Source organism: Sceloporus occidentalis, unplaced genomic scaffold (assembly GCF_023333645.1).
Source record: "Sceloporus occidentalis isolate IW3139 unplaced genomic scaffold, rSceOcc1.0.p SCAF_14, whole genome shotgun sequence".
Taxonomy (NCBI): domain Eukaryota; kingdom Metazoa; phylum Chordata; class Lepidosauria; order Squamata; family Phrynosomatidae; genus Sceloporus; species Sceloporus occidentalis.
In genome coordinates, this window is record NW_028316994.1 from 6,720,103 (window position 1) to 6,746,527 (window position 26,425).

The 26,425-nt window shown below is 40.6% G+C and overlaps 2 protein-coding genes across 8 annotated transcripts in view; one reads left to right on the plus strand and one right to left on the minus strand.

The window, feature by feature from the left end:
* The window catches only part of SYNGR4 (synaptogyrin 4), an 18,812-nt gene extending 4,708 nt beyond the window's left edge, over positions 1-14,104 (plus strand). For 6 of the 7 annotated variants that reach the window (XM_089481167.1, XM_089481164.1, XM_089481170.1 and 3 more), the window contains exons 3-5: positions 696-933; positions 6,489-6,625; positions 13,816-14,104. In XM_089481167.1, coding sequence (XP_089337293.1) covers positions 696-933; positions 6,489-6,625; positions 13,816-14,034 — 594 coding nt within the window. In that variant the 3' untranslated portion in view covers positions 14,035-14,104. The remainder of the gene's footprint in view (positions 1-695; positions 934-6,488; positions 6,626-13,815) is intronic. The other variant, XM_089481163.1, reaches the window with a different exon arrangement.
* A 1,882-nt stretch (positions 14,105-15,986) lies between these two features.
* The window catches only part of LOC149303694 (ER lumen protein-retaining receptor 1-like), a 143,663-nt gene continuing 133,224 nt past the window's right edge, over positions 15,987-26,425 (minus strand). Inside the window, exons 3-7 of the mRNA XM_089480642.1 lie at positions 26,073-26,196; positions 21,275-21,375; positions 19,974-20,132; positions 17,547-17,799; positions 15,987-16,762 (exon numbers count right to left, since the gene is read on the minus strand). Of these exons, the coding sequence (XP_089336768.1) occupies positions 16,728-16,762; positions 17,547-17,799; positions 19,974-20,132; positions 21,275-21,375; positions 26,073-26,196 (672 nt within the window). The 3' untranslated portion in view covers positions 15,987-16,727. The remainder of the gene's footprint in view (positions 16,763-17,546; positions 17,800-19,973; positions 20,133-21,274; positions 21,376-26,072; positions 26,197-26,425) is intronic.

A 26,425-nucleotide genomic window follows, 5' to 3' on the forward strand; every position in this document is an offset into this window, starting at 1 on the left:
CCATAAACACCAGGATTCGCTAGCACTGAGACAGAGCAGGTAAAGCAGTCTCAAACTGGATTATTTCTGCAGTGTGTTTCAGACCTTTGAAATTAATTGCATCTGAAGAAAGTACAACAATATCCCGAATCCACAAAACAGATACCTTTATCGGACTAACGAAAATGTACAAAATACATGATACAAGCTTTTGAAGCTAGTAAACCAAGAGGCAGTACAGACCAACCCTTTCAGGTCAGTCTGTAGGCACCCGTTTTTGATCCACAGCATTGGCATAGCAACCAAACCGCCTGGCAACATTGGGGACCAAAAAAGGAGCTGCCTAGAGCAGCCCTTACGTCTCTTCCTTTGCATGACGTGAGCGCTGCGACGCCCACACGTCATGCACATGCCCCCCGGTGTGGGTGGTGCAATGCTGTAATGGTGCCGCCTGCACATAGTAGGGTTTGGGACCGTGCAGTTGGTGCACAGTCCCAATCCCTACTATCGCCATCAGGATGTCGTGTCCTGGCAGTGTGTACTGGGCCCCAGTCTACTAAAGCTTATGCTATAACTTCTTTTGCACATTCTCAAAAATGCTACAAGATCGCTTTGCGATATTCTAGACTAACATAGCTATGTCTCTGAATGTGACACAAATGGTATTTCAGTACCCTTCAGGTTTAACTTTTCTCTTTTATTTTCTCCTGCCCTAGGTGTTCTCTCTGATTATATTTGCTTCTTTGGTGAATGAAGGATATCAGAACTTGACAACCTCTTCCCAGTTACACTGCATTTTGAATGATAATGGGGCAGCCTGCTGCTATGGGATCACAGTCGGTGTACTCTCCTTTCTCCAATGCCTCCTCTTTTTGGGCTTCGACATCTATGAGACTTCCATTACTAATCACGGGTTCAAGTATGCCATCCTTGTACTGGATGTCACCTTCTCTGGTGAGTAACCTATCTTACTATCAAAGCCATAGGGCGGAATTTGGGTATGTGTAATTTGCAGATTTGTTGTTGTTTTTTTAACTGCCCTCAAGTCGATCTTGACCCATGTGGACCCTGTGGATGAGACATCTCCAAGACTCCTTATTCTCCACTTTTCTGCTTACTTCCTACAAATTCATACCTGTGACCTCCTTAATAGAGTTCATCCATTGTTGTTGTGTGGCTTCAAACCATTTCTTATAGATGATAGTCTGAAACAACTATATGGTACGCATCCAAATCAGTGCCTCCTGCTATCAGCAAAACAACCACTGTGATGGCAGAAAGTAGAGTGGTAACAAAACCTAATATTTACTTTAACCTTCTGAACTCCTGGCTTCTCCCTTAATTCTTCAGAAGTTCCATACAACTCCTCACCCTTTCTTGTTCTAGCCTTCCTAATTATCCTCCTCAAGAGAAATCTTGATGGACCCAGTGTTGTAAGTAAACAATATTCCCAAGACAGTTGTGGAACAGCACCCACATAGGTCCCAAGGCCTGTGCTTGAGAAGAGGAATCACTGCAGCCATTCTTGGTCAAGAATTTCAGTCCCATTAAGGGAAGATGAAATTTATGGTTTCTTGGAAAATCTCTCATTTCTGCTAACCTTGTGAGAACATATAGCTTGTCCCCCTAATCCAAGCTTCACTGATGATTGCTAGTAGTGCAAGGTGTTTCCATGTCTCCTTATGGACTCATTGATATATATAGGATCATTTGTTGACCTGTATTTTACCTAACCACTGAATCGGTCTTGTTTTTAACTGAAAACGTGGTAAAGCATTTGTTATTTCTACTGAAGTATTGGTTGGATTCCATACGTTGATCCTTATTCATCTTTTTGGACAATTCTTTCCTTTGACATTGACCTTTGTAATTTAATTTTCAATATTTAGGAACTTTATAATACTGTTCTCTAACATCTGGATAACCTTTACCTCTAAGGAAGAAAGGAACATTTTGTGCAACATGAAAGTTTATTCTGTTAAGTGAACAGAGGTTATCCAGACTTCCCTGAATTTCCAGCTAGCTTAGCTTGGAAGGATGTGTCCAGCTCCTGCAGTTAATTTAGGTCCAAAGCACACTGCAGAAATAATCCAGTTTGAGATAGCTTCAACTGCCCTGGCTCAGTGCTAGGGTATCCTGGGAACTGTAGAGCTCTCTGACAGAAAAGTCTAAATGCCTCACAAAACTACAATTCCCAATATCCCCCAAGCATTGAGCCATGGCAGTTAAAGCAGTCTCAAACTAAATTATTTCTGTAGTGTGTTTTGGACTTGAGTCTGCACTATGAGTAGTTCTGATAGTGACCTTCATACATTCTTTTCATGTGAGTTTTTGGGTCACTTGGTTCGGCTATATAGTTATGTTTGCTCACTCCTTATTGAGATCAAATCCCTTAGCAACACCATCTGTTTGTGGGATCTCTTTTCGTTTTACAACACCCACATAAATGGCAGTGAATACTTTGATTTCTGGACAGTATGAAACTCCATTTCCACGTGAACACAAAATTATTCAGAATCGTAGTTTGCACATGCTGTCGATACTAAAGTTCTCAATGCCACTACAGAATTGCAAAACTCCAGATTTTTTCTGCAACCAGAGAACCACTGCAAGTCAATTTACCTTATACTGAATTATATGGACCAAGGCATGGCTCTCTAAAAGATAGCTTCTTATTTTTCTATGCATTACTAAATAGTAAAGGGAGATGTATCATTTATATCCCCAAGATAAAAGGCAAGAGGATAGGATATCATTCTCTATTTAAAACAGTAATTTAAAAGCTGACAGTGTCATGGGAGAAGCTCTAAGGACACTGTTGTGATGTTGCTGCTTTATTTCAAACATTTCTCAAAGGTTTTTTTTTGGGGGGGGGTTGGTTTGGTTTGTAATAGATCTAAAAGAATCTGTACTGCTTATGGGTACAGGCTGCCTCTTTTTATACTGGCTAGGTATTGTATTGTCTTATTGTTCCTCTGCCTGTTTTCTCATCTCTTGAGATGGACACTGAGCTAAAGGGCTCACAAAAGACAAGAGACAACACATGGAGACAGAGAAGGAACAATGCGGAAGTACCAATTTCACACAAAAGGCTGTCATTTCCACATGCTTTCTCACTCATTGATATTATGCTTTATTTGACAAGCATGATCACAGGAAAGGAATGTTTCAAGCAGGGGGCAATGAATTGGCTTTTCGAGTGCTGGCATTTAGTATCAGTGCCATTGCAGCCTGGCAAAATTAAATGCCACATCTCATCTGATTTCTTGCTTCCCATCTGCATTTTCTGTCAAGGATGTTCCCCTACCTTCTGTTAAGTAAAGCTATCAAGAACATTTCTTCCACACCCACTATCCCCAGGCATTAATCAGTAAGGCTGCTCATTTTGAGTACTCTATTTTCCCAGAAGAAAAATATGTTTTCTCTTAGGGAATCTCTTTACCCAGATCTGGCCAGTTCTGCATTGTTGTTGTTGTGTGACTTATGGTGACCCTATGGAGAACCTATCATGGGCTTTTCTAGTGCTGAGAGTGTGTGATTTGCTCAGTGTCACCCAGTGGATCTCCATGGCCAAGCAGGAATTTGAACCCTTTTACTACATTTTAATCTCATTCTTGGTCCAGGGAGTGCATGTTACCAAAACAAGGTTCTAGTCTCTTTCCCTTTTATCCTTCCAATGACACACTTTGGCAACACTGGCAGGTTATGACTTGCCCAGGTCACCCACTAGGTTTTTAGCTGAGCAGAGACTTTAGCTGGGTCTCCCTTCTCTAAAGGTACATGTTAGCTGTATTTCCATCTTGGCACTACCTTTCTGTGGTGATGGGATTGTGCTCTCCTGTGAAGCAAGAGGATATGCTGATGGTAACATTGTTGTTAATAAGGTAAAAGAATGCAATGATAAAAGAAAAGTCTGAAGCTGCACAAAATATGTAGTAGGAACATGGAATGTATGTATCATGAATTAGGGAAAACTAGAAACTATAAAACAAGAAGTGGAACACCTAGACATGGCCATACTTGATATAAGTGAACTAAACTGGACAGGAATACAACATTTTCAGTCAGATAACACAGTGTTTTACTTTGGAAATGAAAAAGAAGAAATGGGGATGCAAAAGCAGGGAAAAGATGGAAACAATAGAAGCTGAGGGGCTATATAAGAGATGAAATTATGATAGATTCTTTCAAATAAAAACAATTTGAAACCACAAGTTCAGAAAGTAAAGTAGAAAATGCTCTCTAAGCATTTGGGAGAAATAAATCACCCAGAGAACAGATGACTTACCAATAGAGCGGTTCCAAGCTGTAGAGATGGAATCCATTGAAATTCTAACAAGCTTCCAACAAATATGGAAAATGGCTCACAGACTAGAAACATTAAATATGCATTCCAATTGTCAAGAAATAGGACATCAGAGATTATGATAGTTATCAGACTACTGCACCAATATCCCATGCAAGCAAAGTGATGCTCAAGATTTTCCCAAAAAAGTATTTTGCCATATATGAAGCGAGAAATGTCAAATGTCCAAATGGGGTTCAGAAAAGGAAAAGGCTCTAGAGATCATGCTAGAAACATACATGGGTTAGTGGAATGTTGCAAAGAATTTCAGAAGAAAATCAACCTGTGTTTTATAGATCACACTAAAGTCTTTAAGTGTGTAGATTGTAAGAAATTATGATTTGCTATAAAAGAAATGGGAGTGCCACAATATCTGATTGCCCTAGTGCATAACCTGTACTCTGGACAAGAGGGAACAAGATGGGAAAACAGAGTGGTTTCGCATTGGCAAAGGGGTCAAATAAGGTTGCATTTTATCACCCTACCTATTTAATGCATATCATATCATATGGAAAGCAAGATTTGATTCAGAGGAAGCAGGCATGAACATTGGGAGAAGGAACATCAACAATTTAAGATACAGATGGAAATTATTACTTGCAGAAAATAATAAATGCTTGGAATGACTACTGATGAAAGTTAAGAAAGTAAAGGTAAACATAGGGTTACAGTTGAATATTAAGAAGACAAAAATAACGGCACAGATGGTTTACATAACTTTGGCATGGTTAATAGAGACAATGAAACAAAGATTTCCTATACCTTGGCTCAGTCATTAATAAAAGTGGAGATTGGACTCAAGAAATCAGAAGACGAGTAAGACTTGGAAAGTCAGCCTTGAAGGAACTAGAAAAGATCCTTCAGTTGAAAGGCGTATCAGTGAATACCAAGGCCAGAATCATCCAGACTGCAGTATTTCTGATTTCTATGTACAGCTGTGAAACCTGGACAGTGAAGAAAGCTGGCAGGAAAAAAAAACAACCCTTTTGAAATGCAGATTTGGTGAACGGTTATACTGATTCCATGGATTCATAAAAAGACAAATGGGTTTTAGAACAAATCGAGCCCAAACATTCACTAGAAACCAAGATGACTGAAGCAAAGCATCATAGTTTGAGCATTTCATGAGATGATATTACTAATTGGAAAAGATGATCATGTGTGGTAAAGTGGAAGACACTAAAAAAAGAGGAATACCACTCTATATAAGGAGTGACTCAAGGAAGTCACAACCCTGAGTTTGCAAAACCTGAGCAAGACAGTTGATGACAGGGTATCTTGAAGGTCTCTTTCATAGTGTTGCCATAAGCCAAAGTCAACCTGACGGCACATAGCAGCAGCAACAACTAAAGGTACCATAATCATCATGCTACCGTTATATCTATTTCTCAGTTTTATGAACATTTTCTCATGTCTCTGCCTCTCTAGAAATGTCCAATAACGCATCCATTTTTAAGGGATAATGGACATCCACTTCATGCATCTGAAGAAGTAAACCTAGTGTACAAAAGCTTGTTCTACAACTTCAGAATGAAATTTAGCTCAATGAAATGGAAAGGTAATATAGTTACACTGATATTAATTGGAACAGTAGATTTAGAAAAGTGACACGGGAAGGATTCCATTGCCACTACTTTTATTTTTAAAAATAAATGCCAGGGATGATTCCAGTAATGAATCTCCCTCAACTTGACTAACCAAGCCTTTAAATATTATAACCAGGTGATGAGACTTTAGTCCAGTTCAAGATCCTAGATGTGCCAAGAATGAAGGCACCTGTCCTTCTAAAATTTGGAACTGAGCCTGAATATTTAAAACAAACAAACAAAACCTCTGAAATTTGATTCTGAGGATAAAGGCAAACTGCAACAGGTTTTGCTACAGTAACATATAATAACCTATAATAGGCTGAATACACAGCTTCTGAGAATGGTATTTCTATGCCTAACATTTCTTTGGTCTGATATTGTTCCTATCTTTTTCAGAAATATAAGGGTGTGGGAACTCAGTGTTACAAAAGATGTTAGTGAAAAGTAGAAAATAAGAGACTTGTGAATGTTATCTTCCCCAGCTATGAAAAAAATATATCAGAGGGGCTGCTGTGGCTGTAACTTCATTTGTCTTCTCAACTGTGTGACATTCTGTCATCTTCTTTTCCTCTTAGTCATCTGGACATGCCTGTGGTTTGTTGGGTTCTGTTTTCTGGCCAATCAGTGGAACAGGTCAACCCATTCCTACCTACTGGGAAACAGTGCTGCACGAGCTAGCATCACCTTCGCTCTCCTTTCTGTTCCATGCTGGGTGAGTCAGCCAAGTACTCCTTGTTTTATTCTAGAGTAGAGAAGCCCTACAAAACTGAACCATGGAGGCAGAGTATACCCCTTCAGTGACAACAGAAGAAAAAACAACCCCATCCTATCAGAGCCAAAATTGACACTTCCTGAAAGCAGTTGGCTTTAGTCATTAAAGCAGATGTCTAATTCCTGACAATTGCCCACCCCTGGCCTAGTAAAAGGGCAGTAATTTTCTTCTATGCATTGAATACCCTTTCTTTTTCAAAAATGTAAAAACAACATAGGTGGGTTACAAACCGCCAAAAAATACATATGGAATACGTATTAGGGTTAGGAAGGGGTGGTGCTTCTGCACCCCCCTAACCCTAGTATGTATTCCATACGTACAACATGGCGGCGCCCCTTCCACATGGGGGCCGCCATGTTTACGTATCGGACGCTGTGCGTCCGCACGTATCGCGGCGTCTATGACGTCGCGAGTCCGCCCCTGGCGCCTCGCGACGTCATAGAGGCGCCACTTAAAGAAGCTCCATTTTGGAGCTTCTTTTTCGGTCCGTGCGGGAGCCGCGCGGTGTGGCTGCTGCGGCTCCCACACGGAGCAAACGGCGGCAGCGGCAGACCGCCTCAAAGCGGCGGTTTATAACCCGCCATAATCCTCTTTACAGGTATACTGTAAGTGACCTAGAGCAAACCAATACCATATTACTGCTACTGCCCTATTGCACATGAAGTAGAGTTAATGACTTTGGAGTGTCTGGCATTATTCAGTGCTAGAAGACTTTGTGTTAGTTATAGAGTGTGAGAAAAAAATAATACTTGAGGGTGTTTTATTATAATTGTATCAGCGCTGGCGGTAGCAACTAATTTTTGAGAACCACAGAATAAAACAACTCAATTATCTAATTCATTAACTAAAAGAGTGAAATGAGGCAAACTCCGCTTTTATTTAGAGAAGGCAAATAGAGTTTTAGTTAAAGTTCATTCACAAACAAACTTGGAATGTGTACATTTAGCGGTTCCAAGCCACAGATATATTCTCCTGAGCAAGAGGTCATCCCTTGATCTTCTGTCCTATTTTGGTTAGCAATAGAGATACCTAACACTTGCTGCCTTCACTGAATCCCAGTGCTTAGTCTGGCTAAAGCAGCTGGTGAGTTGTAATCATACTAGCAGTTTAAAAAACACACACACACACACACACACACACACAAGCCACATCTTTATACTAGTAATCATGAAGCATGGCATTTTAGAGATGCACCTCTTTATTTCCCATGGCTTAACAGTGGATGGATAGTACGATGTTTCATTGTTTCCAGAATTGTTTGGTTAAAGTAGATACGTAATTCTAAATAAGGACAAGAAGATGCTAAGGGAGACTCCTTAAACTTTGTAAATTCATTGAGGATTATTACCAGTACTAGGCCAAGGGGAAGAGATAAAAGAGCTGACATGTGTTTTATTAAAAGTGCATTTGAAGTTTCCGGCAGAAACAGAGGAGAGTTTTTCTGCACCAGGAAAACACATTTATGGGTCTAGAGCAGGAGTGAGGAAAATGAAGCCTATGGGACTCATGCATCCATCAAGGCTAGACTTTTTTTAAAAAAATTGTCTGCCCTCAAGTTCCTCCAGAGACTGGGAGCAATTTGCATTGCAAAATTGCCCTTCACACCTCCTAGTTGGGAGTCTGAAAAATAAAATTGGGTGTGTGGTGCGGGGGAATACAGCTCTCTAATTCCTGACAACTGTCCACCCCTGGCCTTGTAGATTAGTAAGGATATTGCAGGCTGATCAGCCTTCCAACAGAAAATGCATATATAGTCGGCCCTCAGTATCTGGGGGGATCTGTTCTGGACTCCCCTGCAGATACTGAATTCTGTGGATGCTCAAGTTCCATTGTCCCCAATGGTGACTTGTGCATGTGGCCACACCACCACTGAAGTCCTTTTGTCCCTAATGGAGGCACAGCCTGATCTGTAAACTACATAAGAATATATTTCTGGTGTGATTCTCTAAATATCTGCAGTTTCAGATACTAACAGCAAAGGAAACAGCAGTCACTCTCCTAATATGTGTTAAAAATGTTCTATCCTACCAGTTTTTGGCCATTTCACAAGGATATGTACAGTCAGCTCTTGATATCCGCAGACTTGTCATCCACGGATTCAAGCATCCGCGAACAGCAAACCTGTGTTGTCCCCAATGGCAGCCCGTATCTGTGGCTGCACCACCATTAGGGACAGCCCCCATTGTTCTCAGTGGCAGCGCATACATATAGCCATACCGCTATTAGAGACAACAGGACTCGTCTCTGATGGTGGCATGGCTGCATACACACGCTGCCACTTGGGACAATGGGGCTGACCCTAATGGTGGCACAGCCACATGCATGCACTGCCATTGGGGACAATGTGGGGTTTGCTGTCCACAGATGCCTGAATCCGCAGATGACAAGTCTGCAAATATCAAGAGCTGACTGTACCAAAAACTAGTGGGATAGAACATTTTTTGTTGTAACACAGACTAGGAGAGTCTGTATCTGTATCTGAAACTGCAGATTGATATTTAGAAAATCACACCAGAAACTTATTCTTGTGCAGTTTACAGATGAGATTCCTAGTATGTAGAGCAACCAAAAAGGAAAAAAGAAGAAAAATTGTGCGTACTCCCTATTTCAGTCGAAAGGGCTCAGTATATTTCTACTGATTTAAATAGTCAAAAAACAGCCTCAGGATTCAGATCTTTTGGAGGATGTTTATTCCTTCATTCCTTGTGGAACTGAGTGACTCACCCTTCCCATCAACAAGCTGTCGAATTAATCAGGAGGAGCCTTCACATTGAAGCAGTTGCAGCGGGCCTTCATTTACAAGCTGGCACAGAATGAACCCAAACAATTTAGGACTCAGTCCAGCCCACGGCTGGAGGTTGTTAGATCAGGAAGGCTGAACAGTTAACAAAAATGTTACCTCTAGGGGGGACCATAGGTAACATCTAAGTGATCTGTTAGGCATGGGACTATTGAGTTCTCTGTACTTATAGGAGCAACTCACTAAGTAGAATCTGCAAAAAGCACACCTTTGACCAGTCTTATTCTATAACTGCAATGAGAAACTGGACAAAGTACTATTAGTTTCCTTCCGTAATGAGGAGTTACAGAGGCTTTCAAGAGTTAGAAAAAATGGAAAATGAAGCTGATCTTTTCACTTTGAAGCTTTTTACTCTAGAAGTCTTTCATCACCTTTGAAATATGCTCTTTTCCACAAAAATCTTGAACCTTACTTACTGAAACATTAAATAGCACAGCCTTTTTCTCTTGCTAACCTAACCCAAACACTTTACTTGCAAAACCCAATTATAACAGAACTGATATTGTTTGATATTCTGACACATCCTCATCTCCCTTTCATTTGCCTTTCTCTGCTGCCCAGCTCTCTGCTTCTGCAACATTCACCCACACATTTCCCCACCTCCACAGCTTCCTTCATTTCCCAAAACCTACTTGCCAATTCTTTAAAAATATAAGAGCCCAGTTGGATATGAATAAATATCAATCTAGTTCAGCATCTCATTTCCCACAGTCACCTATCAGATGGCAATGAGACCATCAAAATGAAGATGAGGTCAACAGCCCTCTCCCACATTTGTTCCCCAAAAACTTGCTTCAGAAGCGTACTGAAAACTGGAGGTGATTTATAACCATAATGACTAGTTAATAGCCTAACTCCCCTTCCCCAATTTGCCTAATCCCTTTTTGAAGCTGTCTATTTAGTGACTTTTGCATTTTGTGGATGTTAATTCCTTAGTTTAATTATGCATTTTGTGAAAAAGCACGATTTATTTGCTTAGCAAATGAAGGATCTCTATCAAATATAGAGGTTAGCTGAATATCTTGTTGAGATTCTCTTAAACTGAGGCTTATTTCTTTAAAACTTTTGAAAGCTGCATATAACATTTATCTACATTCTTGTTGATATTCTGAAAAAACAGAAACAGTGGTGCTCTATTTTTGCTCTTCCAGATTTTTTGGTACTTCAGCTTCCAGATTCCCTAAGCACTGGCCAAGCTGGCCGAGGCATCTGGGTTCTGAAGCCCAAAACAACTGGAAGACCAAAGTCTGGGAACTTCTACTTTAAAACATTAGTGACTTGGGGTTTCCTTTTGTAATTCTTTACTAAATTTGTCCTTCAAACTTTTAATTTAGTTTTATCTTTAATAATGGTTTTTATCAATTTGTCCAGATAAGATGTTTCACTAACCAATCTAATTTCTTGGATCCTACTGCCTGGCCCTCCCTGATTATCTTTTTAAAGTACTATACTGGCCATTTTCCAGTCTTCAGATGCTACTCTTAGAATAAAGTTAGAAGATGCAATTTCACATTTGAGATTTTAAAGAATCAGTGATATCATTTTTTTAAAGATTAATTTTGTTATTAATTTTAACACAAACAATCTAATTTACAATCAAAATTAATATATAAACAAAGATTAAGAAACTGGGGGTGGGAGAAGAAGGGGAAAAGGAGGAGTGGGAGAGAGGAAGAAAAAAAGAGAAGACTGAAAATGACAAAAAAAAAAGACATACAACTAACATACAACGGGGCTATGAGCCCCCCAATCCTGACTGTAATGAAAACAAAAATAAAAAAGAGGGGGAAATTATTCTGCCATTACAGATCCAATTAAATAATCCTATTAAAATTATTAATAACCATAGCCATAAATTATTCCATTGTTAGGTTTCTTATACAGTTTCCAGTCTTTCAAGAAGTCTTCAATTGGTTTATCCTTTAGAACCCATGTTATTTTGGCCATTTGGGATAACTCAGCAATCTTAACAATTCATTCTTCCATTGTTGGTGCTTCAGTTTATTTCCAAGTTTGAGCATATAATATTTTTGATGCTGTTATCAAATGAGTGATTGATGTTTACTATCCCATTCTTTATTCATAATGCCCAACAAAAACATTTCTGGTAACACTGCAAAATCTAGCTTTATTTATTTTACTTTATTTTTTTGATTAACATATAAATCTCACACCAGTAACTTTTTGCCTTCTTGCAAGTTGATGACACATGAAAGGAGGAGCCCTCCTTATCTAGACCTCCTCAATATTGATTTGAAACATTCTGGATCATTTTCAACAGCTTATTTGGGGTTAGATACCATCATCTAATATAGATTTTCTTGTAAATTACTGCACAAAGTAACTTTTATATCTTTGGACCGCATTTTTTCAATACATCCATATGAATATTACACCCAAAATTTTGGGCCTCACCTTATCATGTATTTTTTAACATACTCAGTTTCTGTCTTTAGTTTCAGAAATCATTTATACACGTTTAAAATTATATTGCCATAGTCGTTATATAATTTTAAAACTCATTTTCTCTAACTTTCTAGGGCTGCATTTATTTTGTCTTTCTTAATGACATTGATGTTGCATATAAGCAAACCAATTTAGATTTTTGCCTTTGCCACTGAGTTTCTTAAAAACTCCCTGGCAAGGGAGGACACCACAAAGCCACACATGCCCTTTACCTGCTGCCGCTGCCACCATCATGGCTTCCCTGAAGGCACTTGGCCACGTGGGTCTAGTCAGGGGTCATCTTTCCACCCTTTTGGGCCACAGTAGAGTTCTTTGGGGAAGATGTGATGGTGGTGGCAGGTAAGGGGTGCAGGGTAGCAGCAGCTCTGTGGCATGGTGGAGGGCAGGTGGGCATGTGAACACTCGTCCATTACTGTGCTGGCCTGGGGACTGACCAGGGTCAGAATCAGGAGAACATGGCCTTGGCCTGTGATATCCTGCCCATCTCCTCAGTTCCCTAGTTAGCTAGTCTTGTGCATAGAACAAGTAGCATTTTTGAAAAAGAGACATGGTATCCGGTAATTCTTAGCACAGAAAGCTAGTGAATAACCTCAAGGAGTACATCCCTTCAATGATGCCATTTTCCTCTTCCTTACAAGCAGACAGTCCTTATGGATGAACCTCATCATTTAAAAATGATGACACTCTGTAAAATATACTGCACCAGCATGTTCACTGAATCTGTAAACCACTTTCATCTAGAAGCCCAGGATAATGCCTTAATGCCTGCACTTCAGTCAATCTAGTGACAGCATTCTGCTGAATTTCAAATATGTATCTGATCATATTATTTGAAGCAATGCACTTTGAATTGTCCAACAATTATGAAAATGCTGTTTTTTCCAAACAGTTTTTCCCATTGTATGCAGCCATATTACTAACTGAGATATTTATTTGTTCAGTTTTGTCTAGAGGAGCTTTGCTTAAAAAAACCCAAAGTGCTTTCCTAAACTCTTCCTAAAATCTTTTTAGTCTTTCTAAAATCTAAGTATTTTGACATGATTAAAAAATTTTTTGATGGAATGTCCCTGAAAACAAGATATTTCTAAGAGATATTATATTAATAGTTGTTTACCAAACATGGAGCCCTGGTGGCACAGTGGTTAAATGCCTGTACTGCAGCCATTCACTCGAAACCACAAGGTTGCGAGTTCAAGACCAGCAAAAGGGCCCAAGCTTGACTCAGGCTTGCATCCTTCCGAGGAGGGAGCTAAAATGAGTACCCAGACTGTTGGGGGCAAATTAGCTTACTTGCTAATTAGCTTACTTGATGTTCACCGCTATGATCTTTGGAATAGCGGTATATAAATAAAACAAATTATTATTATTATTATTATTATTATTATTATTATTATTGTGTTTATGCTGTGCATGTAAGTTTCAGGATGATCTCACAATCCATCTTTTGGAAAGGCTGAGTGATTTGCCTATATTAGACTTCAAGATCATGACTGGGCTCTGACTTTAATCCAGACGTTCTAGGACAGTGATGGCGAACCTATGGCACACATGCCAGAGGTGACACTCAGAGCCCTCTCTGTGGGCACATGTGCCATCGCCCCAGCACAGAGTTTGCCAGAGTTTGTTACTAAAAAGCCAGAGGGACACAGCACTTTGCAATAAATAAGTGATTTGGGGTTGCAGTTCGAGCACTCGGCCTCTAAAAGGTCATGATCACTGTTCTAGGACTAAAGCCAGTACTCTTGCCAATGGCCTACACTCAGTCTCCGATTAATTTCTGCTTTGAGCCTCAGTACAGCAACACAGAGATCAACTATTTATACAACTGAATGCAAGTACCTGACTGCCACCTCTTTTCCCATAGGTGTACCTGGCCTATCTGGCTCTGAAAAACCTGTGGGCTGAGCCACCTGTTCCTTACAAGCGGACTCTGGATGAAGGGTCTGTTGCCTTGACCACCCTTTCTTCATCCACTACTACCTCCCTTCCCAATAATATGGGGTACCCTGAGAATATGGGTACAGCCTCCTATCCATCCACTCCTGTACCCCATCGCTTGACATTAATGAATACTGATGACTAAGTAATTGTTTACTGCTGAAATAAATAAAGGAAGGAGAGAGAATCTGACAAACCAGAACAGCTATTTTTTAATGTGTAAGTCTGATTGTGTTAAAACAGAGCAAGGTTAATGTGGAGTAGCTGATCACTCACTTCCTTAGTCAATGCCTATAGCATATTCTGCATTTTCAGTCCAGCTCTTTAAAACCAAATTAGCCCCAAATTGCTGCTTCTAGCTTGGGAACTGCCCTCCTGTAGTAGCTATGAATACTTTATGTTTCTTATTCTTAAGAAGTCAATGGCCTTATAGCTATAGGAAAGAGAAAAGAGAGAATGCATATGTAGTGCTGCCATAGTACTTAGCTGTATTTCCTAACTGGATACAACTGAATATAACTTTTATGGCTACCATACTCAGTTTAATACACTAAAACTGTGCAATGGGGATGTGTTTGCTCTCTGCCACGGAGTTGCTCACCTGTTGGCAACTGTTACCTTTCTCTGGCCTGTTACAGACAGCCAAAATAAAGCTGCTTCGAGTCACAGTGGAGGTATGGTGTTTCAATGATGCAAGAGTCCAGAAGCCACACCAAAGCCACGCTCCAGTCCTTAGGGCTGGAGTGTGGCTTTGGTGCGATTTCTGGACTCTTAGGACGCATGCATCATTGAAACACCATACCTCCACTGTGACTCGAAGCAGCTTTATTTTGGCTGTCTGTAACAGGCCACTGTTAAAATGAAGATTACAAAACTGATGTGGAAGATTCCAGGTTTGGATTTTAGTCATACTGGACTGATTCACAGGTAAGCGCTGCTTATCTGAGCCATGTAAATCCTACTGTGTTTGACTGTGTTGGGGAAAATTCCATATTAACTCAAGGCTGTACTTACATGTTACATTGTTAGCTACTCTGATCACAGAAATGGTTAACAATTTCTGCTGACTGTGTATGTATAGAATCCAATCACTAGTAAGGTGTGATGGGGAATATAAATGGTTAGCTAATATCACACGCTCAAACATACCTAGCTATGATTAATGAGCATTTAATTTATTCCTCAATTTTCTATAGAATATAACTGCAGAACCCTAGTTACTCATAAAAACCAAAAGCCATTGAGTGCTGTGGGATCATTATCATATTGCATGTAAAAAGCTTCAAAACTTTTTATTATTCCATCTAACTCTGATCACTGGTTTTTAATGTTGTTTTAACTCTCTGCATTCATAGTCTAAGAGAAAAACTTAAGGAAATATGTGGCTTTGACAGACCTATACATGAATATAACTCAGGTGTGAATACAATGGAATCTGTGCTGAGGTATATTGGATTGCAGCCTGAGCTATTTCTCACATGCTTGATTCCATTAAGAAACATTTGTATGTTGGTCCAAGGACAAAAAACGTGTTAGATCTCTATGATTCTTCTTCTCTTCACCTGTTATAAGGGAATAATTCTAAATTTTCTATGCTACTTTCACAAAAGAAATTTACAACAGTTTATGTCTGACTCCAATCTTATGCAGCCAAGGAGCAGGAAGAAAGCCCCGCTGGAAATGAAATTAATTTCTGAGTCAACACATATAAGACTGCGCTGTAAATCAGGCTGCAATACAAGCAGGAACTCTAGCTGTAGTCCGTTCTAGCCCATTTATCTTCCACCTTCCTTTTTACACTCACATCTGGCAGGAACAGCACTAGCAAGGCTCATCAAGTGTACCTTTTAATGTCATGTGAAAGTACAAAAGCTTCCTATGAATGAAGCTATCATTTTCCTATGAGATAACAGATTAGGCAACCTGAGATGTGGCAGCCACAAAAAGGGTTATTCACACAATATTTAATGTAAAATAGGACCCGCCATGAGAAACACCAGCCATTATTTTAACAGAAATCAATCAGTAGAGTGTAAAAGGTTAGAATGGAAATGAAAACAAGTGCACACAAATAGAATACAAAAGATTACAAAAGGAACAGCCAAGAAAACAGATTTTCTTTTTATTTCAACCCCCTTCCCCTTCCACAAAGGCACTCTTTAACTGGGGCGGGGGACTGGTTTGAATGTTTATTCAAAGTGGATGAGGAATTAATGATCAAATAACATACAAAATGAAGAAAGAGTAATTGAGAAACTATTTAAAGGAGGAAGTCTTTTCTTGACAGTAATCTTTTTAAAAATGACATTCCCTTCATCAACATCACTATCTGAAGGAAACAGACTAAATTTATAAGCGCTCTTCTTTATCTGGACAGCCCCACAGCCTTAGGCCTCACAAAAGGAAAAGCTCACACTTCTTCTTAGCACAACACCCAAAACATGAGTGCAAAGGAGGGGGGTAATTTCCAAAACAAATAAAAGACATTTCCTACCTTTGCTGGTTCATCAACAAAATGAAAATCAAGAGTATAGAAATATAGGAAAATGATCCAAAAAAGGGTTTTGAGAAATCTACAATCTACATATTACCCAGGAGTAGCAGTTATTTGCTTAGAATCCAAGCTGAATCCTACTTTACCTCCATCTATATCAGTCTCTCAAGCAGAATCATCATCCATTGTTTTGTCCGAAATCACTCTCAGATAAAAGTTTAGGCGGCACGAAGAGACCAACAGGTGACTAACTTGGTAAAAAAAGTCAATCTGTGTCTAATTTCCTGGGAAAGAGTCCCCTCATCTTCCTTGGCCAAAGAATCCTGTGCTGGTCTCAGCCTGGACTATGCTGGCAAACTCAACTTCTTGCCTTTCAGAACTGCAGAAGGAAATAAAAAAAGGATACATGAGAATTTTGGAGGCTTGTTTCACTAACAGCTATTAATTTCTGAACAAACATGTGTGTGCAAACGTTTGTGTGTGAACATATGCAAGCACACACATGTGCTTATATTACTGGGATGTGTATATATTTCAGTAGGACTACAGACATCAAATATAATCCATCAAAAAACTCCCTTTAAAACAATACCATATGTATAACTTTTCAATATTCAGCCAGAGACACTTCAAGTTATGATGCCTAAAACCAGAAAATCTAAACATGTCTAAAGAATTGAGAAAATGTAATAGTAAAGGAAGTAACTGAAAATCAGCAGCCTTTTAACAAAATTTCTGACTGAGCCTATCACTCCAATCTTAACAGGGCCAAACCAAATTTTTATTTACTCCCACAGGAATGTGATTTTAATACTTCCATGTTGGGATATGTGGGTTATTTACTGTAGCTTCTCTTCTTAGTTGTAGGAAAGGAGGAGGAGATAATCAAACTGTTAATTAATTTGTTGCCAACTTACAAGCAACAAAATGCCAGAGGAGTGCTTAATAGATCTCACACCAGGGAGGCTGAGCTTTGACTAGTTGTAGGCTGCCCCCTACTGAGCCTCCAGATGTACAGCAGCTCTCACTCAAAATGTCTGCCTCTTGTTGAGATGTATAGTTTCCCATCTAACCATTCTACCCTCACCCAGCCTTCAATCCCAGAATCCTTTCTTTGGGAGCTCATCAAGAAATAGTTTTTTCTTCCCTTTTTTTTAAGGTACCTTTTGTAATGTAGAGGTAGAAGAAATCACAGTAGAGTATGGTTTGTACCAAGCCAGCCACAATGGCAATTAGGTCAAAGAAACCTTCAAACTGGTAACGCCAAATCCAGTTGAACAGGTAGAGGGCACGGTAGACACCCAGGGCAAAGAGATAGTGGCTTGTGATGGTTTCTGCTTCACCGGTCTTACTGACCATGAAGAGCTGTGGCAGGATAGCCACTGACTCCAGGTAGATGGAGAAGGTCCAGAGGATCTGGAGGCATCCAAGAGAGAGACAGCAGTATGAGGGGGACATGCATTTCTAATGAAATATTATGTAGCATTAACTCATAATATCCACAAAATTGTGTTGCTGGTTCAGCTGTTACAGAGGGCATGAGTACTGTTCATAATTACAGTCAGCCCTCCTTATCCACAGATTCAAACATGCACATTTGGGGAGGGGGGATTTTAATTCTTGATTTTGCCATTTTATATAAGGGACAGCATTTTACTATGCCATTGTATTTAATGGGACTTGAGCATCCACAGATTATGGGATCCACAAAGAGGGCCTGGAACCAAACTCCAGCAGATACCAAGGGCCTGCTGTACATTGAAGGTTCCTGACAGATTTGACAGATCAGAGATTTAAAACTTGTTTTCACATGATTTGTCAATGAAAATACTGCAAAGAGCTGATGCAGCTATCATGTTGCAACCTTCTATAACTGTCTCATTTAGCATTTCCATTGACTGTGGGTTTGGGTTTGTTTTGTTTTGGGGGAAAAACCTAATACAGTAGGCCCCGGGAAAATGGCAGGCTAATGATCCATGGATTCGACTGCCCACAGATCCCCACTGCCCATATGATTCAACGGTGGCATGTGACATGGGCACATGGACGTTGACTCCTATTGAATAATATGGGCTGTGACAGTCCATGTTTTTTCCCATCCACAAGGGGCCCTGGAACTGAATCCCCATGGATGGGAAGGAGACACTATACCTTGCTGTGAATACACAAACTTTTAATTGGACAACTTTCTTGTAATATTCTGATTCCTAGCCAGTGACTGCATCCTGATGAAGATGGTCATACCTTAGTTCCAATAAAATCAATAGAACAAGTTAGTCTGGGCCTTGTCTATACTACTTAAAAACTCATTAAAAAACCACTCTCCCTACAAACCTGAGGTTGTAAAGACCCATAAGGCATGAGTGCGGAGGAACGAATGCATTTGGACTTTTATCCCAATGTAAACTACCCCTTGCTTCCACATATTTCAATAGGCCTAAAGTATTATTATTATTATTATTATTATTATTATTATTATTATTAAGCTTTATTTATATAGCGCTGTAAAGTAGCCCGTCTTGTCACCTCTAGAGCTCCCAGCCATTTTGGAGACTTTTGTCTTAAAACAAAAGTTGAGTTTGTATAGTAACAACGTATTTACTACAAATAATGCACTAATTAATGTCAGACAATTCCTCTTTTTTTCTTTTCTTTTTTTGGCAGAGGTGTGTATGGCAGCTGTATTATAATAATAATTTTTATTTTTATCCCGCTTTTCCACGATGATCAAAGCGGCATACAGATTAAAATTTCAACATAAAAATACATACATATCAATAAACACAATATAAAAATATCATATTAACAAAACTATTACACAGCCAGCTTGGTTGAATTGATCCAAAAACATTGCAAAAATCGTTACACAATAGGGGAAGAGGGCATAATATCACATCTCATGGTGGGAAAGCTTGGTGAAAGAAAAAGGTCTTAAGGTTCTTTCTGAAAAGATCCAGGGAGGTGGTGGAACGGAGCTCGTCGGGAAGGTTGTTCCACATTTTGGGGGCCGAGATGGAAAAGGCCCTTTGCGAGGTCGCTGCATATTGCGCAGTTGGGACCTTCAGCAGATTCTTCCCGGCTGACCTGAGTGTGCGGGGCGGATTATATGGGGGGAGGCGGTCCTCCAAGTACCTTGGGCCCAAATCATTTAGGGCTTTATAGGACAATTTGAATGCCACTGACTTGCATCAGAACTTATTTTGGTTACGTGTTCTTCAGCTTTACTACTCTGTGCATGGGCACATTGGTGCCAAGGAACAAACTGAGTTTTCCTTTAAAAACAAGATTTAAGCCCAAAACGATATTACTAAGACCCAGTTTTTATACAGCGGATTTCTGGACAAGCGTGGTCAAAAATAGATTTAAAGCAGTGAGCTAAACTTAGTGGAAACATCAGACATATAAGGTGTGAAAATATTTTGAGATAACAATATTTTGAGATAACAATGTCTTTAACTGTCCCCCGTCAGAGTGCCAAATGCTGCCACAGAAGGATAAATAACAAGTTTTACTATTGAGACTAGGAGCCCTCATCTTATAGCATTGCATATTTGGAACTTAGCATCATACAACTTCCAACATTACATTACCTCAAGGGGAGTAAAGTCATGATTCACTAGGAAAGCTAACACTGCTGTAGGAATGACCAGGAACTCCACTCGGAAAGTGTCATGGTTGCCATCGTAAGTGGCTTTGAATTTGCTGTAGATCATCCACACTGTGGCATAAGAACATGCAATATAAACAACCTACAGGAAACAGAATATATAGAGGGGTCACTCAAATCAAATACCAGACCATATCTCCAGTTCCTAATCTAACATCACTGCTTTCTACCCCTCTCTCTAAACATGCCTTAAAGATTAACTCACTGTTATAGGGAGGCATATAAATATTATACATGAATACATTTAGAGCCCTAGCAAACAAAGTTCTTCTTAATTATACCTCTTACAGGCACAACTCTCCCCACTAATTCTACTAGGCTCACAGTGAAGAGCATCACATCATTCCTGTATATCGCTGAAGTACATTCTTCACTTGAGTTTTTTTGTTCCCTAAAATTGTCAGCTGTTTCGTTTGTTTTAACACAGTTCACAATCTTGCTTTGAGCCTTTCATTGATATAAGGATATGCTGGCTTTAACATCCAGCACTACTCACAAGGAAAAAGCTCACAAAGCCTTACACTTATTACAGCCTGATGAAATGTTCTGTAAAACTCAAAATGTACACGTATAACATGTTGTAACTCCTATTCTTTGCAAACATGGCAAGTAAGATCCATGTCAAATTGTTCTTCATGAAGTTAACTATGGGCCAAAATACACTGCAGAAGTAACCCAGTTTGTGACCGCTTTAACTGCCCTGGCTCAATGCTAAAGAATTCTGGGAACTGTAGTTTTGTGAGACATTGAGCCTTCTCTGTCAGAGAGCTCTGGTGCCACAATAAGCGACAATTCCCAAGATTCCCTAGCACTGAGCCAGGGCAGTTAAAGCGGTCTCAGACTGGATTATTTCTGCAATGTGTTTTGGCCCTAAGGCTTTTCATTCACATCATTCAATAAGCATTGGAGGCTTTCTGATGAGAGAAATAGCTTCTTTTTATCTAAGGAGATGATCTTCCAAATTAAGTCTGCACACTTACTTGAGAGTAAGTGTCACTGAACTCAGTAGATACAGTCTTGAACTGTGTTACTCCTGTAGCTGATGGTGGTACTTCAGGGAAAGTGGGTGTATGTGGGAAACAGGCACTGAGAATGCCTCCCCACATCCCTAACCATTCTGACCCCTTTCCCTTACCCTCTGACCCATGCATCCTCCCCTTTTAGTCTCACTCCAACCCACTTCCAATGTAAAGCTTAAGCGATGTAGTCTAATCAATCCTGTACCTTCATGGAGGTGTTGTACAATGAGATGTAGTTGGTAAATAGGTCTAGGTACCGTGTAGTGAAGACAATAGCAAAGAGAGCTTGACTCTTCCCAGAAATCCCTGCACAGAGAAGCACAAGATGGTGAAAGTGATGCATAACAGCAGCAGAAAAGTCTGTGAAATACACCTGCTTCCCATTCATGACAGTCCATTAGGAATACATATTGCTCCAAAAACAGCAACACATATCTTTATTGTGGTTGTGTGCCTTCATAGAATCATAGAGTTGGAAGAGGCCCAAAGGGGTATCCAGTCCAACCCCCTGCCATGCAGGGACACAGAATCAAAGCACTCACGACAGATGGCCACCCAGCCTCTGTTTAAAAACCTCTGAAGAAGGAGACTCCACCACACTTCAAAGGAACGTATTCCACTGTCGAACAGCACTTACCGTCAGGAAGTTCTTCCTAATGTTGAGGTGGAATCAAGTCATTTCCAACTTATGGCAACCCTACCCCTATCATGGGGTTTTCTTGGCAAGAGTTGTTCAGAGGAGGGTTGTCACTGCCTTTCTGAGGCTGAGTGTGTGTGCCTTGCCCAAGGTCACCCAGTGGTTTTCATGGCCAAGCGGGGAATTGGACCCTGGTCTCCAGAGTTGTAGTCCAACATTCAAGCAACTGTGCTACACTGGCTCATCCTATTATCTTTACTTTGAACAACTAAAATGTGGGGAAGGATTAAGCAAAACTCTTCAGGGTTTCGCCATCTAACACCACCTCCTGTGAAGTCTCAACACACAGAGAAAGGTTTGACTTACAGGCCTAAAAAGATTTCAAAAGAACGCCAGAGCTGAGAGAGTAGGGTGCTGCGTGCGGACCATTAGGACAGATGCATGAGGTTCCCTGGGCTGCATCCACATTGCTGAAATAATCCAGTTTGACCCCACTTTAACTGCCAACACTCCGTGTTGTATACTTTGTATATGTGGGCGTAATGGATCGTCCACATATACAAAGGGCCCACTGTACAACTACACTCGTCCCTCCATGTTCATGGACTTGGGAGTCCGCGGTCTTGCTCCTTCACATATGACAAGCGGGGAGGAACAAAATGGCACATACACCCAAGGTGTGCACTGCCATTGTAACCAATGGTGACTCAAATATTTGCATTTTTCCAGATTTGCAGGGAGGTCTGGAACTGATCCCCTGAGAATCGAGAGGGACATCTGTATATCCCCTTAGATTTTTAATACAATCCATAAATGGTTTCCAGATTTTTATGAATTCATTTATACCATTGCCTCTAATGAAGTTGGTCAATTTTGCTAATGCCACCAAGTCCAGCATCTTGTCTAGCTTTTGGCCATACCACCCTGAACAAGCCTGATCTTGTCTGGGAATGGTAGTTTGTTGCAGAATCGGGTTTGCATCCACACTGCAGAAATAATCCAGTTGGATAACATGCTAACCGTCATGGCTCAATGCTATGGAATTCTGGGAATGGTAGTTTGTTGTGGCACCAAACTGGTGTCAAACGAAATTAGTTCTCCAGTGTGGATGCAAACCCGGTTCTGCTCTACAAGTTATTTTTTTCTTATTCAGGCCTAAGGAAATCCACACTAGAGCTAGGCCTCTGGCTTCTCTCCATTCATCTCTCTTGGTCTTTACACTATCTGGCTTCACCTAGGCAACTAAAAATGCTGAGGGTTTTTATTTCCTCCAGGAGGAGGAGATCAGCCAAACTTTATCCAATCTAATCCAAACTTGTTTCCACGTCATCATTCTACCCACTGAACCTTAACATCCAAACTGCACCAACCACGTTTGTAAGTCTTGAAAACACTGTTTTTACACTCTGCAGACAAAATGAAACAATCACTTGGATGCCTCTTGTTACAACACTCCCCGCTCCTCCAATGCCAGGACACCCATGGATTTATAAAAACACACCTTCTCCACCAAAAAAATCAGTTTTAATGTTTGGGTTACAGAGCATTGCTATAAAATAATGAAATCTCAAACCATGAATAAATTAATGGTGAGTCCCTCTCTTTCTTAATGCTGCACTGAACACACCACAGACACCCAAGTCCCTACAGCAGAAGTTACACTCTCCAATTTTGTTGCTGTGTGCCTTCAATTTGTTTCCGACTTATGGCAACCCTAAGGTGAACCTGATCCAGTGTGGCATAGTGGTTTGAGCGTTGGACTAGGACTTTGGAGACCAGAGTTCACATCTTGGCTTGGCCATGCAAACCCAACTATCACAGGGTATTCTTGGCAGGTTCTTCCGAGGAGGTTTGCCATGGCCATCCTCTGAGGCTGAGAGAGTGTGACTTGCTCCCGGTCCCCACTGAGTTTCCATGGCTGAGAGAGGATTCAAACCCCATGACAGGCGAACGCTTTAGGGTTGAAGGCACACAACAACAACCCAGTTGAACCTATCAAGGGCTTTCTTGCCACGATTTGTTCAGAGGAGGTTTACCATTGTCTTCCCAAGGCTGAGAGTGTGACTTGCCCAAGGTCACCCAATGGGTTTCATGGCCAAGCCGGGAATCGAACCCTGGTCTCCAGAATCATAATCCAACACTCAATCCACTATGCCATGCTGGCTTTCTACTTAGCCACTGTTTTGATCCATTTTCCTTCCAAAGAAAAGTATTTAGTCCTCTAAATACATTCCAGGGACCCCATTCAACATAAAAGTAAATTGTTGTATACAGAATCTCAAGAAGACGTGGAAAGGATAATGTAAGTAAAAATCTAAATAAATTGTTAAAGTACGAGTAACTTCCTCCATGACGGCAGGTGTAGGATTTCTTTAAAGCTGCCATGCATAACTGCTGAAAATCATTCCCAATGTGGGCCGGAGAACCAGATGTCATAGCCACAAAGGCACCACAAAGTGTAGGACATTCAAAGCTGGAAAAAAACCCTAATATAAATATATTGTAAATCTGTGCTTCTTCATCCTGCTCAAAATGGAGGCGACATTGTAAAATCCCTCCTGGACAGAAGGTGGAAATGTAGGATGTGTCCTGGACATGGAGAATGTCTGGTTACACTGATTGTGAGGCTTCCACGATGTATAACCAAACAACCATGCCCAGAATTCCACACTGTTGAGCCATGGCAGTTAAAGTAGTATCAAACTGGATTATTTCTGCAGTGTATACTGAATGGGTGTGTGTGAGGTTAAGTCATCCTTCTGCAAAAAATTCCCTTCCTCTGAGAATGTATTCACTTTGTAAAAACCCACAAGTTGGAAATCTTTAGTTTTGTGAAGACAGTGGCCAGTTAGCAGTTTCTGCGCATACTTTTTATTAAAAATGTATATATAATTTTGTTCTGGTGTGTTAAACAAGGCCAAGAAACAACTGGGTCAAACAGGAGTATCACCTTTTTTAAAGGAATGGCAATTGACAAGTTTAGAGATAGGTGGGGGGGGGGGGGGAGTTGGTGCTGAAAAGCATGCACCCCCTGCAGAAATAATCTGGTTTGATCCCACTTTAAGGGCCATGGTTCCATTCTCTGGAATTCTGGGATGTGTAGTTTATGCTGGCACTAGAGCAGAGTTCCCATTTTGCAGTTCCCATCACAACTCCCATCACAGAGTGGAGCTGTGGTGCCACCACAAACTACAAACCCCAGGATTCCAGAGCAATGGAGCCATGGCCCTTAAAGTGGGATCAAATTGGATTATTTCTGCAGTGTGGATGCCACCTAGAAATTCATTAAAATACAGTCATAAGAATTCATATACAGATTAAAATATATGACAACCACCACATAGGATGGACGGGAGCTGCAAAATGAGAGCTCTGCTCTGGTGCTGCCACAAACTACAGATCCCAGAATTCCAGAGCACGGAGCAATGGCCATTAAAGTGGTGTCAAACCGGATTATTTATGCAGCGTGGATGCCACCTATAAATTCATTAAAATAGACTAATAAGAATTCATACACAGATTAAACTATATGACAACAACCACATAGGATGGATGGGAGCTGCAAAATGAGAGCTCTACTCTGGTGCTGCCACAAACTACAGATCCCAGAATTCCAGAGCACGGAGCCATGGCTGTTAAAGTGATGTCAAACCAGATTATTTCTGCAGTGTGGATGCCACCTACAAATTCAGACTAATAAGAGTTCACATACAGATTAAAATATATGACAACAACCATAGGATGGAAGGGAGCTGCAAAATGGGAGCTCCGCTCTGTTGCCACCACAAACTCCAAATCCCAGAATTCCAGAGCAATGGAGCCATGGCCCTTAAAGTGGGATCAAACCTGATTACTTCTGCAGTATAGATGCAGTCTATAAATTCATTAAAACGCACTCATAAGAGTCCATCCCAGAAACCCAAAGCATGGAGCCATAGCTCTTAAAGTGGGATCAAACCTGATTATTTCTGCAGTGTGACTAGTCTACAAATTCATTAAAATATACTGTACTCCTAAGAGTTCATCCCAGAGCATAGAGCCATGGCTCTTTAAGTGGCATCAAACCGGATTATTTCTGCAGTGTGGATGGTCTATACATTTATTAAAACGCACTCATATTAGTTCACCCCAAAGCATGGAGCCATGGCTCTTAAAGTAGGCTCAAACCAGATTATTCCTGCAGTGTGGATGCAGATCCACACAGCTTTTGTTTTAAAATAGTAAAGCCACCTCATCACTTCCCAGGAGCCATTCCAGATTTGCAGAAGGCATGCTTCCTGGAAATTTAAACCCCTAAAGAACTGCAACACTGAAAAATGCAATGCTGCTTGTAGCAGGGTTTCCCTTTGGGTTCCTCCTTTCTTACCAGCGCAGGACCTTGTCTTCCAAATCTTGAGCAGCAAAATGATGATGGCCAGGAGGTGAGAGATGTCTCCCAGGAAGCGGAATACATTCATGGTGCCTTTTGGGGGAATCGCCCAGCTGGGAACCTGGAGGAAGAAGGAGAAGAAGAAGTGGGGCTCCTCCTCTTCTCTTGGGGGGCAGCAGATCCCAAAAGAAGGAAGGGAAGAGAAGGGAAGGAAGCAAGCAAAGAGCCCCTGATCCTTCCTTTTTCTTTCCCTTTGGAATAGGCCACAAAAGAGGGAGGAGAGAAAGCCTTGCCCCTCCTTCTATGGGGCTGGGTTAGCCAAGCAGGCTTCTGTTTGGGAGGGGAAAGGA